This window comes from Grus americana, chromosome 10 (genome assembly GCF_028858705.1).
Source record: "Grus americana isolate bGruAme1 chromosome 10, bGruAme1.mat, whole genome shotgun sequence".
In the NCBI taxonomy this organism is placed as follows: Eukaryota; Metazoa; Chordata; class Aves; order Gruiformes; family Gruidae; genus Grus; species Grus americana.
Genome location: NC_072861.1, coordinates 16,605,297 through 16,622,973, shown reverse-complemented (window position 1 = coordinate 16,622,973; position 17,677 = coordinate 16,605,297). Strand labels below are relative to the sequence as shown.

Genomic DNA, 17,677 nt, shown 5'->3' with positions numbered 1-17,677 from the left:
CTTGGTCTTGATTAAAAATAAGTTTAGGGCATCTTTCTGCTCCCCAAATTCCAGGCTTCCATGTGGTTGTAGCTGCAAAGACAGGTGAATTTTCTTGTAAATGAGATTAATATAATTTAAAGATATTCTTTTTCAACTGCCAGTAATAAGGGATGCTGTCATGGAAAACCACCCCACATTTAACATTTCTGTGTGATACAGAATTTCCTCAACTTTGAGGTAGCCAGACCAAACCGAAAAAGGGAGATGTAAGTTAGAATTTAGATGTAAAATCTGCAGAAATGCTACAGTGTATTAAATATTGTGTGGTATGATCAGTATGTCTGTCAGAGGCTTTTAAAATGTGTCATAAATATGATTCCACATATACACTGGCCAGATGGCACGAAAGTACTCAGTATCCAAACAAGGATCTCAGTGCCTGTGCACCGCATGATGCACTGCAGCCCTGTGCAGCATGGAGTTCACTGTTCTGAATCGATCCCTAAATTTGCTGTGTTTCCATTTCAGAGCTCCTCTGACAAGGATGCCATCCTGAATATTCTCAGTGTCCTCACTGACCTGCTCTCTCTGGGTAAGGAAGCAAAGCTCTGGGGCAATGCCTGTGGGCTAGGGGCAGAAAGGGGGTCCTCAGACAGGTCAGGGAATTAATTTATACCTGTACAAACTTGGCCAGGTGTTTGCAAGGTGAACAAAATACAAATTGTACCCATAAATCAGTAGTCCTTACTCTTGTGTTTGGAAAACTGAGCTTTTCCAGTAAGTTAAAGAGAAAAAACACAAGACAAAGTCTGCCTTGTTTTTAGTTTAAAAGATGCCTGTGAGTTTCAAGGTATTTCATAATCCCTGGCAGTCAACCACTGGAAATGTTCACCAGTGCCATTGGAGAGAGGGCTGTGAGACAGGGAGAGCAGCACTTCCCAGAGCACAGGGACTCTCTAATGGAGAGTGTTCAGCATCTCCCCAAAAGGCACCTCCACTTGGAAGTTGCAGGGAAGGCATGTTGCTGCATGTGCCCGAGCCACATGGAAAAAATAAGTGAATTGGCAAAAGAACTGAAAAAATAATTAAGTTTATTTTCCTTCCTGCTCCACCTCAAAAATGTCATTTGCTAAACAATTCTCAACCCAACCGAGCTGTGAGGCTGCGGGGGCTGCATCGGCGAGTGCTGGAGCCTCCTGCGTTCCCCACTCCTCAGAGCCCTACCGCAGACATCACCCATCCAGCTGAGCCTCTCTTTTGCAGCCCTGCAGTGCTGCTACTCAGCTAGATGGAAGGATCGCCTACATGGAGGATAGGAGGTACTGTCTCCCCTCCAGGAACTGAACGTGTGGCTTCCTCCAACCATGGAGCCTGAAATCACTGCCGAAGACACCCATGGATCAATGTTTGTTGACACAGTAGGACTCACAGGATTAGCGTGTGGTTTCTTTGGAGACATAGATTTGTTTGAAAGCTGTCTCCAAAGCTTTCCTAGGATTCCTTTTCATTTGGCAGAAGCCTGCCACAGCTTTAGTCCTTTGCTTGTTCAATTTCCAGTATCTAAGAAAAGAACACTGAGCCTTCTGCTCCTTTGAAATCTGTTGGTGTCTCTGCTTATTCTTCTCTGCCGCATTTCAATGCAATGGTCAATTCTGCAAATGGCCTTGGGTTTATAGCAATAAAACACCATTGGAAGGCCATGGGAGCCTTGTGTGCTCCATGTGGGGTGAGGGTTTGTGATAGCTGCAGCTCTGGGGCAGGGATGCTCTGAGCAGAGTCTCTCCTCTTACCCCCAGGGACCGGCCGGAGGATTCATTACATGATCAGCAAAGGAGGCAGTGAGGCACTGCTGCAGGCTCTTGCCACCGCTGCCCGGACCGAGCCGCCTGACCACAGCACCCTCCTGCCCCTGCTTCGCCTGCTGGCCAGGGTTGGCCAACGAGGTACTGCCGAGCGGTGGGAGCCTTCTTGGGTGGGGGGCTCAAAACTAACGGACAGCCCCAGCAATACTCAGCACTGAGATGTGCCCGACAGACAGCTGTGAATTTATTTTTGGGGTGTGATGCTTGCCTGCAGTTTGGCCAGGCAGAGATCCTGCAACAAGGCAGGGAGGGTGTACACAGGTGTAGACCTGCTTCTTACACAGGCTTCATCCATGCTCTGCCTTGGGTTGGCCTCATGGCCGAAAGCCTCCCCCCAACAGAAATTTTATTTTGTTTTCCCTTAACCTAAGTGAAATCTTAAAATATGATTTCTCTTTGTTGGCCCAATCTGCAGTGGAGCAGCAGACCTTGGTGTACGGGGAGGTTTCCTGAGGCATGGAAACACCAGGGAGTAGAGAGACTAGCCAGGAGGCAGCAGCTCTTGTGAGACAGACAGACTGGTGGAACCATGCTCTGCCCCCATAAGACAGAACCAGGAACATGCACCAGAAAAAACCACAAGATCCAGGGGATCCTGTATCCTCCACCCGACAGGCAGAAGGTAGTAGCCTAAAGGAAAGGAGTGAATGAAGGCAAGTTCACACTCAGGGCAGCAGGCAAACCCCCTCCGTGCCTACCTCACCTTCCCAGGTGCCTCTGCACAACAGGTACAAGGCTCTGGATGTGGAAGGTCAGTCAACTGATGATGTGGATGATGGTCCATCTACACCAGAGGTGTTGCCAAAGTCAGAAAGGCCTACCCCCTGTATCACGACCACCTCTACAAGGAAGAAAAGACGAGTTATAGTTGTAGGAGACTCCCTTCTGAGGGGAACAGAGAGTCCAACATATCAGACAGACCTTCCTCTTAAGGAAGTCTGCTTCCTCCCTGAGGCCCTAGTTAAGGACATCACTAGGAAACTTCCTAGCCTGGTGCTGCCCTCAGATGGGACAGGGGAGGAAGGAGGAGTGCAGGGGCTGCCCTCTATGTCAAGAAATTGGTAGGTTGTGAAGAACTGTCTCTGAAGAATAGCCACGAGCAAGTTCAAAGATTATGGGTAAGAATTAGATACTGAGGCAACACAAGGAACCTTGTGGCTGGTGTTTACTACATGCTGCTCATTCAAGGGGACCCTATTGACGAAGCCTTCTTACTCCAGCTACAGGAGGCATTGCGCTTGCAGACTCTCGTCCTGCTGAGGGACTTCAACTACCCCAACATTGCTGGAAAAGTAGCAAGGAGAGCTGTAGGCAATCCAGGAGACTCCTGGAGTGCATTGAGTATAACTTCTTAAGCCAGGTAATAGACAGCCCTACCAGAGGGGATGCATTACTACACCTGTTGGTCACCAATACAAATGAGCTAATCAGAGACATCGAGTTTGGAGGCAGCCTGGGCTGCAGTGATCATGCACTGGTGGAGTTCGCAGTCCTAAGGGATATGGGTCAGGTGAAGAGTAAAGTCAGACTCCTGAATTTTAGGAGAGCAAACTTCCAGCTGTTCAAGGAGTTAGTCAATAGGACCCCCTGGGAAACTGCCCTCAGGGACAAGGGAGCAGAACAGAGCTGGCAGTTCTTTAAAGACTCTTTCCGTAGACTGCAAGAGTTCTCGATCCTCATGTGTAAGAAATCAGGAAAGGAAGGCAAGAGACCAGCATGGCAGGCAACCCCTAGTATCAATACAGGCTGGGGGATTGAGGTATTGAGAGCAGCCCTGGGGAGAAGGACTTGGAGGTACTGGTGGATGAAAAGCTGGACATGAGCCAGCAATGTACGCTCGCAGCCCAGAAAGCCAACCATATCCTGGGCTGCATCAAAAGAAGCATGGCCAGCAGGTTGAGGGAGGTGATTCTGCCCCTCTGCTCTGGTAAGACCCCACCTGGAGTACTGTGTTCAGGTCTGGAGTCCTCAGTACAAGAAAGACATGGAGCTGTTGGAGCAGGTCCAGAGGAGGGCCACAAAAATGGTCAGAGGGATGGAACACCTCTCCTGTGACGAAAGGCTGAGAGTTGGGGTTGTTCAGCCTGGAGAAGGGAAGGCTCCGGGGAGACCTTATTGCAGCTTTTCAGTACTTAAAGGGGGGTTATAAGAAAGATGGGGACAGACTTTTAAGTAGGGCCTGTAGCAATAGGACAAGGGATAAAGGTTTTAAATTAAAAGAGGGTAGATTCAGACTGGATATAAGGAAGACATTTTTTATGATGAGGATGATGAAACACTGGCACAGGTTGCCCAGAGAGGTGGTAGATGCCGCATCCCTGGAAACATTCAAGGTCAGGTTGGATGGGGCTCTGAGCAACCTGGTCTAGTTGAAGATGTCCCTTCTCATTGCAGGAGGGTTGGACTAGATGACCTTTAAAGGTCCCTTCCAACCCAAACCATTCTATGATTCTATCATTTGTATATGGTGACTCTAGGGAAATCCCTTTTTTCTTCTTTTCAGTGGGAATAATGCTGATCTAACTCATTGATACCTTTGAATGCCTTTGTTATAAGATCCTGACTTATAAGATTTGGTGCAAATATGTTTATCAGCACTGCTGCAGAGATGTTGTCTTTGTAATAGTTTAATTCTTATTTGCTTTTCACAGATAGGAAGTTTGGGCTGAAAGTGCAGAAGTTAGAAGCAACTGACACAATACTGAGCTTGACAAGAAGAAACCTGGGCCACCACCTGCACCTCACCCACTGCCTCTGGGTCCTGCGGGTTTGTGCTTCTAATGGTGAGTGCCTGGATTTTCCTCCTTTCCTCTGTGTGACCACCACTCAAATTCTCTTTTTAATAATTTCAGTGCAAAGAAACATCATTCCTAATTAAGGTTAGTGCCTGCATGCACTGTTAATATACAGAATCAGGCACAAAAGCCAGAACGACCATAGGAAGAGGTGCTCCCCAAGGGGCCTATACAGCCTTTACAGTGTATTGCATCTGTGGACTATGAAAATAAAAGTGCCGTAGTGAAAAATATTCATGGCAATGATCTCCTATTCTAGGATATAGACAGTCAACTCCTTTGCTCTGAGACTTACATACCTTATGCAGTTCTCATTACCATAATAGCCAAATGTCTCACTATTGCTGATTGTATTGATCCTCAGAGCAGCTCCACTAGCGAGGAAAATACAGATGAAGAAACAGAAGGAGAGAGAAATCAGTTACACATTCAAGGTCCCTCAGGAAGTACATATTAGAGGCTGGTCTTCTGTCTAGTATGCCCCCCCGTGCACTCTCCCAGCTTTTCTTGCTTGGCAATGCCCTCATTAAACGATTCAAGCAATGAGATTTCCAGTATTCTCTCCCAGGATCATTACAGATTCATACAGGCTTTCCCTGCTATAGAGCGCTGAGTTTGTCAGCACAAATTCTCCTTTGCTCACTCTAACCCTTTCCTCTCCCTTCCCACATCCCTCATCCAGCAGATAATTCTTGACAGCCATCCTGTCTGCAGTCTGCTATATGCATCCTAAGATTTAGCACTTCTGGCACCCAGCCCTGCAGGTCCCTTCTATCTGTACAGGAGCTAGCTTCATGCAATGGGCTTTCTCAGGCAAGCAGCCAAGCCTCAACATTCAACCCCTCTCCCTGTGATGAGCAAGTATTTGAAAGGCTGAGTGTGACTGAAAATGCAGCCAAGGCCAGAAGCTGAAACGTGCCTTTATTTGGGTTTCACAGCTGTGTAGTGACCCTGTGCTGCCTCCCACCCAAAATGATGATCTACACCATTCTCTGCTCCCTGCTTCAGTGCACCTGCATCCCAATTCGGCTGCAGTTTCTGCAGAGGTTTTAGGATGCACACTGCAGCCTGGCCTCCTTTCTGTTAATGTCAGACTCCAGAACCCCCATGCCGCTCCTTCGCTGGAGCATCTCTGTTACTCTCCAAGTATCTCCAGCATTCTCCAGATGTACTTCCTCCTTCATGAGTAACTTTGAGGGCTCTGTGGCCCAGCTGGGAAGCTGCAGTGGAGGTTAGGTGAAGGTCTGTGAGGATGTGGTACAAAACTAGGAGATTACATGCTCCCAACCTTAAAAATTATTTTTATGGAGTGGAATTAGAGAGGATCCAGAAGCATATAAAACTCTTAAAGTGCTTAGGTATGAAAATAGAGGAGTCCTTGTCACAATCTCATGCACTAGTTCTTCGCTCCAGGTCACTCCCTTCACAATCTCTGCCACCAGCTGTGTGGCAGCCCACGTCCCGCTCTGGGGCAGGATGAGTTCAAGCAGCCTTGTCCACTGCCCTGTCTCTAATGAATTACCAGCTAGTGTAAAAATAGCTGGCAAGCCTTGCAAAGCTTTCCATCACAGGACAACTTGGCAGGGACACGGTAGGACTGCAGGAGACGATGGCCCCTCTGTCAGCTCTGTGATGACCACTGGGAGATATTTACAAAACAGCCAAAACCCAGCAGCGGGCAAGCAGCCAGGTCCCCCTCTACCTGCTCCTGGTTACTGATCCTTTCACCCTGTTTGCTTGAATTTAATATTTCAGGGCTGTATTCATCCCTGCTTTACACAGAAAACCTGTCTTACAGTGGGGAGGCCTGGCTAAGCACTTAGTTTATGCATTAGGCATTTTTTGAATCGATTGCAAAATCTATCTGTAAAAGTTCCCGGTTTGTTAGCAAGTGAAGGATAAAAGGTGAAATTGGCCTAGCTGAAATTAAGCTGCATTCAGAAGCACCCCTCCCAAAAATCCCCACTTTCCTACTGCTGAATAATAGCACAGAAAGAAATCTGCCCTCCGTGCCCCTATGAAATAAACTGTCCTCATGGAGTTGCCGGTGGAAAATGTGGGATGAATTTGCGCCCTGGCATTTTGCTGGGAGATGACCCTATTTAAGTATGGTCAGTTCTCTGGAGAATACAATATTTACAGGAAAAGGGGATTTGGGGAACTTGGGGAAGAACTGCAATATTTGAGATCTGTTTTTCATCTGATTTTGGCTCAGGTTGTGTTTACAGACAGCTTTGTTCTTCAGTTTCTGTGTTTGTAAAATGACTTGTGAAGTCCAGTTGAGAACTCAGAGGAATCTGCTCATAGCCCTGGGGGCAGCTACTCCCTTCCCCACATCACCTCTAAACACAACGGTCGCAGACCGCCTGCCTCAGTTCTGACTGCTTTTCTCTTTTGTTGGCTTAGTTACCACAGGAACTACACTTGGCATCAATGGAGCCATGGACCTGATTTTCAAAGTCATCACCCCCTACAGCAAGAGACACGTCAGGACAGTCAGGTAGGCAGTAGCCCCAAGGGAACTCATCTTTCCACGATGGCAAGAAATAAAATTTTGGTTCCACTTGAAGAGGCAAAGAAATCAGAAATGGATGCACAATTTCCACTCACTTTAAATCTGCAAGGTTTGTTAAGAGGCAGCAATAGTTCCCTGAAGGACACGTTAATGCTGTGTTTCATCATATGATTCATGCTGGTGGCCATTTATTTGTAGTGTACCCTATACGGTGATGGCAGTTTGATTGCAAGGTATCGTCCTTCATTTCCCAGTCAGGACTGGATTTTGAGAAGCATGTGCTGGCAGCAGACAAACTGCTCCTGCCTACTCCTTCAGCAAGAACCTCCTGCCACCACCAGCCCAGCAGCAGGGACAGTGGAATTGTGACAGTGCTGCCCCGTCCTCCTTTTGCAGACAGTTGTGACCAGGTCATCATGATATTTCTGAAGTATGACAGTACTTACTAGTATTAATCTGGGTCTGTTTTTAAGCTCATCCCAAATATTTCAAATATTTTTTTCCTGAAGACAGCAATTCCATTTTATATCTCCATCTTAATCTCAGAATCACAGAATCACAGAACGGTAGGTGTTGGAAGGGATCTCTGGAGATCACCTAGTCCAACCCCTCTGCTAAAGCAGGATCACCTAGAGCAGGTTGCACAGGATCACATCCAGGCGGGTTTTGAATACCTTCAAAGAAGGGGACTCCACAATCTCTCTGGGCAGCCTCTTCCAGTGCTCTGTCAGCCTCAGAGTAAAGAAGTTTTTCCTCATATCCAGATGGAACTTCCTGTGTTCCAGTTTGTGTGCTGAACATCGCTCCTCCAGTTGTCCATTCTGACCACGTCCTCAGATGCCTTTCAAGGCAAACTTTGTAATCTGGGAAACATCCACAGAAGGACATAACACATTTCTGTGGCTTGCTCATTACAAACAGGAGGAAGAATGTACTGCTGTGACCTGTGCCCACACAATCACATTTGCTTATGCAACGCAGAACCTGCCAGTACTCCCCCTTAGACATGCACTGCCTTGTGGAGCACATAGTCCCTACTCGTTCATGCATGTCTCGGCAATGACATGGCAACATTCAGTCAGTTTTGGCTTCTGCATGGACCTGACATGGGTTCATGGCTGGTGATTGCTGAGGAGGTAGCTTTAGGTTGAGCATCGCGTGGAGGTGAGAAGTGGATGGACAGACATGGCACGATAGTTTGACCACTCCTTGCTTAGCTGTGGTTGAATTGGGGGGCAGTCACTCTGGATGAGGGCACCATTAAATAATGTCCATCCTGCCGTTACCGTCAAAGACTGATACCAGTTCTCCCAGTATCACCAGTTACACGATACATTGCACGGGAAGGAATTTGAATTACTTTCCACTAGCCACAAGTGATGAACTTGCACATCAGCACGTGGTACTGCTGTTTGCTAAATGCAGCATTCTTCCAGTTCTTCTGCCTACATGTCTGCAGCTATAAAACAAAAAAAATGAACAGTTTGCTTTGCTAAATAAGATACCAAGTGGGCCCAGCAGACGCACAACTTCCTGCAGCTGCATTGTTAATGGAAGCCAACTCACTTTTGCCTGCAATTTTGGCTTTCTAGTATAGTGCTAAGTACCTGGAAGTGTTTCACAGCTTCAATTCTCTCTTTGCCAGTGTACCTGTGATTCCTCAACATGGTCTGTCCAAAAGTATGAAATCAGGATGTTTCCTGCACAGAGGTTTGGATGTTACCCAAATCAAAGAATATTATCACTAGGATATTATTCGTAGGATATCTGAGCACCCTGCAAGATTCTCCTCAGGCCTCACGTTGTAACTTTAATTTTTAAGACTCAAGGAGCCTGGAGAACTGCTTTATGTATGACAGGGGTGCCCCGGATGAGTTAGACCCAGAGCTGGGCTTGATTTCTGAGGCAACCAAAACTGATTGATGGGTCCATGCTTGTGCTTAACTAAATAAGATAGATTCCCTCATGTCTTTCCTATGGAAGTGGTGGTTGTGGTTAGGCTAGTGTTACTTCTACTTCTGTGACAGCCTTGTAGGTCAGGATCTGTGTGTAATGGGACTCGGGCCTGTATCAGTTCTTCATTTAGCAATGAGACTGGCTGCATAAAGGTCTTTTAAATTAATTTTGTGCAAAGCTGCTTTTTCCATTCACTGTTTCCTCTGAGGGAAGTGAAAAACTTGGTATCTGTCCCACATTTCTAGCCTGGCTTTTTGATGAGATTCATTTGGAGATGCAGCTAGTGCTGCTGAGGGTTGTTGTAATGTAGGCTGTAAAGTGGCCTGGAATACTCACTTCTAAGAAGAAAGGGAAAGAAATAGCCTTCAGAGAAACAAACTGCTTTTGAGTTCAATGATTCCAGATTGTCAACTTGCAATATTTGGGTTTTTCTTCCCTTTAATCTGATGTACAAAAATTGTTTTGAACTCTTCTGTGACCTTTTTTTTCCATTTGGGACACACACGTACACAACAGAAAATGCAAACTCAAAATTTCCCTCAATAAAACCTCCAGTTTTATTGCTAATAAGCCATTTCATTTATTGCTAAAAAGCTTGGATTTATTTTCCCTTTGAAAAAAGGTATCTTAGACATTAATTGTTGTCTACCTGAACTTCCTCATTGCTAGTTCAGTTTTCTAATTTCCTTTTTTTCCTAAAATATTTGTGCTCTTCTTAAAACATATTTGTATCAGTGTGCAAAGGGAGGATAAAATCTTTCCTGGGACCTAGCTCACAGAAAAAGGTGATTTGGCTCCCACCTACACTTGGTTTAATGAGCAAGAACCATAAATCAGCTGAAGCCTGGTAGCCTCTCAGCTGGCCTGCGTAGGGCTCAAAGCTGCTGGTTTCATTTAATAACTAGGAGCAGCTGAGAAGGTCAATGGCTCAGCAGAGACAGTCTGTTTTACATCAGAAGAAACACATGAACCTGTTTTGTTTTAAAAAAATGCTTGTAACCTATTTAAAGGCACTAGTTTCTTATTGTGCTTGTTTGCAGTCTATTTGGAAATGCTGCTCTCACTGAGGAAAGTGGCTTCAAGAGATGTTATTGACAAGAATTTAAGTCCTGAGACCAGAAGTGGAGACTGTAGGGTGGGTTACAGATCTTTTTCCCAGCATTAGCCAGTGCCTGGGATAGTTATGGTCTGAAAATCCTGGGCATCTTTACAGTTCATCAGAAAATGGAGGTGGGTACATGTGAAAATATCTTTCTATTTCTTGAGCTGCCTTAGTTAGAAATTTGTAGGGTGACTGGGGAGGAAGCTTATGGATGAGTTTTCTGAGATGGGGAGAAAGAATAAAAAGGGGTCATGTGCTTTGTTTAGTTCAGCATGTGCTCCTGGTTGTCTGACACTGGTGTAGCTCTTCCCAAAGTTGCTGTGGCTGTGCTGAAATTTGGAGTGGGTTATTTTGGTGTAGTTAGTTGGACACAAAAACATCTGCTTCTTTTTGGCTATCAGTGTAGAACTTGAAGAGAACACTAGTCTGTAACCTGCTTATACAGGAAAACTCCAACATCCTCCTAGCAAGCCTCCGATCTTCCCTTTGTTTTTGCCCTTGATACCTTTTCTCCACTTCATAACTATGTGCCACCATGATTTGCCTTTCTGCTGGGAAGGAACAGCTGGCAACTGTGGGGGCTGAGATTACCCTTGTTCTTTGATCAGCTGCCAGGAATGCAGCATCAAAAATGCACCACATCTCTTGTGGATACACCCGCATTCTCCTGTCCTGGGCAGCAGCAGGACCAAGGTCACTTTAAGAATCTGCCCTGGAGAGTGCACTATGAGAGCTATTTATTTAGCCAGCTAAGATGTGGAAACAAGATACGTAGTTCTATTTATTTTTCCCAGTGGCAAAGCTCTGGGTTATTTAGAAATAGTCTCCCATGCTCCAATTGACCTTCTCTGGGTGCATGCCAAGTAGCTCTGATTCCCCTGAGACTGTGACTCACGGACTTTATTGGCCTTAGTTAGGCATTTGAGGCCTTCAGGTTGCTGGTGCCATCATTGTGTGGATTGTTCTAGGACTACCTGTATCTGAAGTAAAAGCCACATCAAAAAAAATGCTGAGGTTTAGAGAGCTCTTGAGTTAAGCACTGTGAAATCCAAGTGAGATGGAGACTCTAGATTGTCTTGTCCATCACTCATGATGCTATGCTGCAGAAAAAGTTTTCTGATACCTTTTATAGGGGCAGTTTAAAATAAAGCCAGATGATGTTCTGTTTATGTCAGTAGCTGGGGTATCTGATATGAGCGTGTGTGGGATGCTCAAATCTTCATTCCATCAACACCTTCTCTAATGCAACATCCCTGATGCCCCACAGAGTGCCGTGACCCCTGTGCCTTTTGCCTTCCACCTTACTTATTCCCCATCTGTTCCATATCTTCTACCCTTCTCCTACTTTCTAGTGTGTCTTTCAACACCAATGCTTGTTTTCTTGACTAACTTATTGAGAGATATTTGGATGTGTTGTGGGCAGATAGATGTGGAATGTGACAGTGGCAGATGTTTGCTCTCTGGCCAACCAGGAGCTGTGTCTCTTCTGCATGACTCTCTCCAGGTGGCCAAGCATCAGATATTCTCCCCAGGGTGCTGCCATGTCAGGCTGATGGCTTTGAAGGTTGTATGTTGTCTGTGGCCACATGTTGTGCAGGCCTCTTTAGGACTCAGGTTGAAGGTTGATTATCAAAGTGTGAGTGAAAACAAAAATCCAGAACTTATCATTCTTTCTATGAGGAAGATGTATGTTTTTAGAAAATGGCAAATGATGGTGTGTCTTGTGTCCTGTCATTTGCTCCATTATGTTACTGTTGTGGTTTAATGCAGCAGGCACTAAAACAACCACATGGCTGTTTGCCCCTCATGGGATGGGGGAGAGAATCAAACAAAAAAGTAAAACTTGTGGGTTGAGATAAAAGCTTTTTGATAGGACAGAAAAGGAAGCAAACAATAATGATAAAAACATACAAAACAAGTGATACCCAGCATAATTGCTTGCTGACCAATGCCCAGCTAGTTCCTGAGCCGTGGTCCTCCCCCGCCAGCTCCCCCCAGCTCATACTGAGCACGATGTCATATGTTGTGGAATATCCCTTTGGCCAGTTTGGGTCAGCTGTCCTGGCTGTGCCCCCTCCCAGCTTCTTGTGTACCTCCTGCAGAAGGCTCATGCCTCCTTGCTGGCAGGGCCTGGGAACCTGAAAAGACCTTGACTTAATTGTCAACACTGCGTAGCAACAGCTGAACATTAGTATGTTATCAACATTATTTTCATGTTAAATCCAAAACACAGCACTATAACAGCTACTGGAAAGAAAATTAACTGTATCCCAGCCAAAACAAAGCCAGTTACCTTTTTCTGTTGTTAAAAGGTTGATGGGCAGTCTTATTTCTGCAGTTTTATTAAAAGCCGTTTAAAGAATCTTTTAAAAGTCTTTGTTTCTCAAAGCTCTTTGTGAGTATATCTATTTACCACACTGAGCAAAGCTGGCTAATGGTAAGGGATTGGATAAACCTCGTACAAGAGATTGCAACAAGAATATTTGTCAGAATTAAAAACTCTTTCTGTGAATATTCACAAAACTTGGCTTTCTGCACTGAGCTGTTCCAGTAAAGTTTGACTACTTAATTAAAAGTGGAAAGTGAATTGAAAAGGTCTGGGAATGGTGCCAAATTAATTCAGTAGAAAAGATGATACGCAGAAATTATCTGCCTTCGCTCATGTCCAGCACTGCCTACTTTTGACACTTGATCACAGTTCTTCTTACATTTGGTGCTTTTTGGATGGTTCCAGCTCCTCAACAATTGCTGATAATCTCCCTTTCCATTAAAGGGAGGAGATCTTCTCATGTAACTCTATTCTGAGGTGGATATCTGAGCTCCTTGCATACTAAATGAAAAAAGAAGTAAGGTTCTCTTCACCTGTAGCAAATGTTTGCCTCTAGAAACCTGAGGTGTCTTGGAAGTGTTTATTTCTCTCTGCTGACTGGAGGATGAGTCTGGAGTGGGTAACCTGGAAGTACCATGATGGGCATTTATGGCTGGGCCAGGTAGATTGTTGCTGAGAGAGATTTGGAAAATGCAGTTCTCCCGCTGTTGCCAGGGCTCAAAACGCAGGAGGAAATGAGAACACCGCATGTGTCGTTAGTGATGTGAACTCAGGAGTGATTTGAGATGGGGAGTGACTCATGAATCTGAAACATGCAAGAATAACGATGACAGCGTTGCTATGGTCATGAAGTGTCATTTGTGTATCACATACCTCTGTCACGATGTGAGCTGAGAGGAAGATTTTTGCTGGAGTACTGAAAGCAGAGCTCGTGCAAGTGAGGAGAGGAGTCAAGGTGTTCAAGAGAGTGCACATTTAAGCTGAAAGCCCAAATCTGATGGGTCTGTATTTAATCAGACATTATATCAGATTGACCAAGGAGAATACAAAGGCCCTGGAAATGCCGAAGATATAAGTTAAGAGGGTGTATATTGCTTAAAAAAGTCTTTGAGTATATGAATATATATTACTCTGATTTTCTATAAAACCTGTTTTGTTTGCATACAAGTGAGACTGTGTTTTCCCATCTTGGAATTGGTGCTTTTGATGCAAGATAAAATGTGCTGAACTCATAGTGTTAAAAAGTGACCGAGTTGCCAAATCAACAAACTCTTGCAGAAGTGGTGTCCTGTGACCTTAACAACAGAAGAGGACAGGCTGAGAGAGTTGGGATTATTCAGCCTGGAGAAAAGAAGGTTCTGGGGAGATCTAATTGCAGCCCTCCAGTACCTGAAGGGGCCTACAGGAAAGATGGTGAGGGACTGTTCATCAGGGAGTGTAGTGACAGGACAAGGGGTCATGGGTTTAAGCTGAAGGAGGGTCGATTTAGATTAGATGTTAGAAAGAAATTCTTTACTGTTAGAGTGGTGAGGCATTGGAACAGGTTGCCCAGAGAGGTTGTGGATGCCCCATCCCTGGAAGTGTTTAAGGTCAGGTTGGATGAGGCTTTGGGTAACCTGGTCTAGTGGAGGGTGTCCCCCCCTCCATGGCAGGGGGGTTGGAACTAGATGATCTTTGAGGTCCCTTCCAACCCAAACCATTCTATGAAATCAGAATGGCAGTGGGCTATGTCTCTTAGACAAAAGAGAGGATATGTGTAGCAGGGATGACCTGAATGCTAGAATTATCTCTTCTGTTAAGAATGATGGAGAGATGCATGGAAGAGATCCAGTTCCAATGTGTCCTAGACCCAGTGCAGGCAGTTAGTTTCCTCAGCCTTAATCCTGGATAACTTCTTGCTGGTAGACCACCATACACATGGGCTGCAATTCCATCTCCTGAATTGTTCTGAACTTTCAGCTGCTCTCTGCTTGAACAGAAGAACATGTTGCATGGCCATTGCCAGCCAATATTTTGAGAATGAGAAGAAACTCAACACACCAACATGGTGATTAGTTCCTCTGCAACCTGATATAGTAGCTGTTGCGATTGGTTCTCTTTGAAGAATGCTCTACATACAGCTTTATGCCTTTGTTTAGCTGGCTATGGTTCCTGATAGGAGATCAAAAGCAAATCATCCTTAATTCCTCTTGTTAGCCTGTGTTTTGCCATTAATCGTGTTGAGCAGTTTGGATATTTAATTGGAAACTAACACATGATTCTATTGGAATGTGGTCAGAATTAATCAATGTTCAGTGCCTGCTTATTCTCAAATTGCTATTTGGTTCATTTGATCCCTGTAGAAAATTCACAGGAGGGGCTGAAATTTCTTTTGAGCTATGTCACAACTAAATGACATGCTTCCCATCTGGCCTTGATCTACATGGGATTTAGCCTAGAATTCCTACTAAATAAAACTGGTAAATACTGTTCTGAATGAGATGATGCCAGCAACAAGGGAAAAAGGGTTGTCTTTACAATTCTTGTTTATAATAAGTGTCTCTTCAACTTGACTAATATTTCGGATAACATGGAGCAGAGAAGGGTACCTCACTGAGATAAGTAAATAAACCCTAGTGTTCAAATTTACTGTGATGAGCCATTGTAACAGGAGGAATGATCTTGGAGCCAAAGGTGTCCCAGTTTTATGCAGCTCCTTCTCTTTTTACAGTCTGTGTGGTTTCTCTCAAAGAATGACCTGTTCTAATATTAATAATAAGTTATAAAAATCTCATTTCAGACTGATGGTATCTCAGTGCTGCTTTGCAGAGTAAATAGAGTTGCATTGCAGAATTATACTTTACTGGCATTGTACCATTAATAGCAGCAGAAGAGAGAAATTGAAAAAATAAGAGGTAGAGGCAAGGGAGAAAAGAGATGCTTTCAGATGAGATTTGAAAATAGATGAAGAATTGATGAGGCAGAGAGGAATACCATATACCAAGGGTGTTCCAGATGGCCAAACATGTTGCATACAGAAACCCTGGTGCCATCTCTTGGTAGCCTCTGGTATGGCAAGATTAAGCACAGATGCACCTACCTCTGTCATACAAATGGCAAATGAACGCTATATAAAGAGAAATCCACTTCTAAGCTTAACTTGATATGTCATGGGAAGGGAGGAACTTCTGTTTATAAATGGACACACTTAGTAAGACTATTATTTTGAAAGAGATGTTTGCTTTTTTCTTTTAGGTCTAGTTTGTTTGTTTGCTTCTATTTCAGGTAGAAGTAACAGTTTGAAAAAGAAGCAGTGCTTTCAGCTGAGGGCCTGCCTTTGCTTGCCCATTGTCTTCCCCTTTAGTGAGCTAGCAGGTTATATTTGGAAAGATGGTATGAGGGCAAGTTGCTCCTGTTCTCAAGTTCTTGACTTTTCACACCCAGTGGCTATGGCAGATGCAATTCGTGGCTGACCTCACATGATGGCTTTGGTATGTCTATACTGCAGGCAACTCTGTGCTCATTGGGTGGGAGAGTCCCTCTGCCCTAGCTTTAATTCACCTCATTCTGCTAACAACTGTTAAGGCTTGCAGCAGGGCCTCCAGTGTGGGCTACTGAAGCTTCTTAGGGCATATTATCCAGTCTGGGAGTATTATTCATGTTGCTGTATCTGTCTCACTGTTAGTCTTTGTGCTAACTAGATTAAAGCTAATGCTTGGGTGCCTCGCTGTGTTGCCTCTTAGAAGTTCTGAGGTGTATCTGCCACATAGCTGGGGAAACCACTGTTGCTCCCTTCCAAATGGGAGGTAGGACTTGATTTCATAGATCGGTTGCATCTCGGAGCGTTTCCCAGAGTTAAATGAATTATCAATGCTAATGATTCCTTGTAGTTGAATATGATGGTTCCATAGAAGGATAGGTCAAGACTGGTGTGTACTGGTTATGCTAAGTGTTTTGTAAATAGCACAGAAGGAACAGAGTGGAATAAATCAAAATTAAAAAAAGATGAGAGCGGAGCTAGGATGATTACAAAATATTTTGCAATCTAGGAAGAATTGAAGTGTTTGGGAAGACTTCTAGAAGCTGATGGGTTATCTGAGATGAGCAGACAAGCTGCTCCTGATCTGCAAAGAGAAGACTTTCACCAGTGGTGGTAGGGCTGTAAGAGTAATGAAGGTAGAAGACAAAAGATCTCTCATGTCTGAAGTGCTAATCTGAGACACAGTGTGTTACCGTGGGCAGGTCACCTGAGATCAGTTTTCATATGCTCAATGTGTGCACTTAAAACTGCACCTTTCTAATGCCTTCCTAAGGGTAGTGAGGGTACAGTCATCTGTGCCTGAGGCATTCAGTGAGGACAGAGATTGGGGGGGCGGGGGGAATGAGAAAGGGGAGAGAAAAGCAGTAGTGAGTTTGTGGAAGGTTTTATGCTCGGGCAGGATGCAGTTGAAATGAACCGTGGAGTGAATGTGGAGCTGGCAGAGCAAGGAGAGAGTTGAGCAACATGGTTGTGTGACCTTGTAAGCATGCTTGAGGTGGATGTTAAGTACCAAAGCTTTCAGAAATCATCAGCCAGACAGCCCTGGGGGACTGGTACTGGAGGCAAGGGATTTCTAAGCAAAGGCTATTTGAATTTGCTCATGGGGTGATGAGCAGGTGCCCACCCAGCCTGTTTGCCTGTGTCTGTTTTCCTGTGTCAAGGAGACTGAGAAAGAATCCCCCCTCGGAAATCACTGAGTTGGGTAATGACGTGAATCTTTGATAGAGGCCAGAGAGTGAGTAGATAAAGCTGAGGGCAGTCACTTGTGTGTCAGCATGTGTGAGAGCCCAGGAATCTCCTCTCCTTTGCTTTTCACTTGATTTATTGCCATTTCTTCTCCCACCCAGAAGCCTGTTACCCTTATGAAAGGGGTAGAAAGCAGCTGTAAAATCCTCATCACAAAAACTTTCAGTCCAAAGCTAGACGAGGGATATTTGATGGAAACAACAATGAAAGGAAGCCTCAATGCAGAGCTGCTACAGCAACAATTTTGCACAATGCTGGCCCTGAGCAGGTGCTATTCTCACACGGAAAACAGCCCTAAGAATTTCCTGGGGTTGCTGTGGCTTTTTTCCAGCTCCACCAGTGCTGGCAATGCTGGCAGGGGAGGTGTGAGC

At 44.9% G+C, this 17,677-nt stretch overlaps 1 protein-coding gene across 1 annotated transcript in view; it reads left to right on the top strand.

Moving 5' to 3' along the window:
- AGBL1 (AGBL carboxypeptidase 1) overlaps positions 1–17,677 on the top strand; it is a 290,414-nt gene that overhangs the window by 19,585 nt on the left and 253,152 nt on the right. The window contains exons 2-5 of the mRNA XM_054837473.1: positions 511–574; positions 1,779–1,925; positions 4,496–4,627; positions 7,046–7,139. Coding sequence (XP_054693448.1) covers positions 511–574; positions 1,779–1,925; positions 4,496–4,627; positions 7,046–7,139 — 437 coding nt within the window. The remainder of the gene's footprint in view (positions 1–510; positions 575–1,778; positions 1,926–4,495; positions 4,628–7,045; positions 7,140–17,677) is intronic.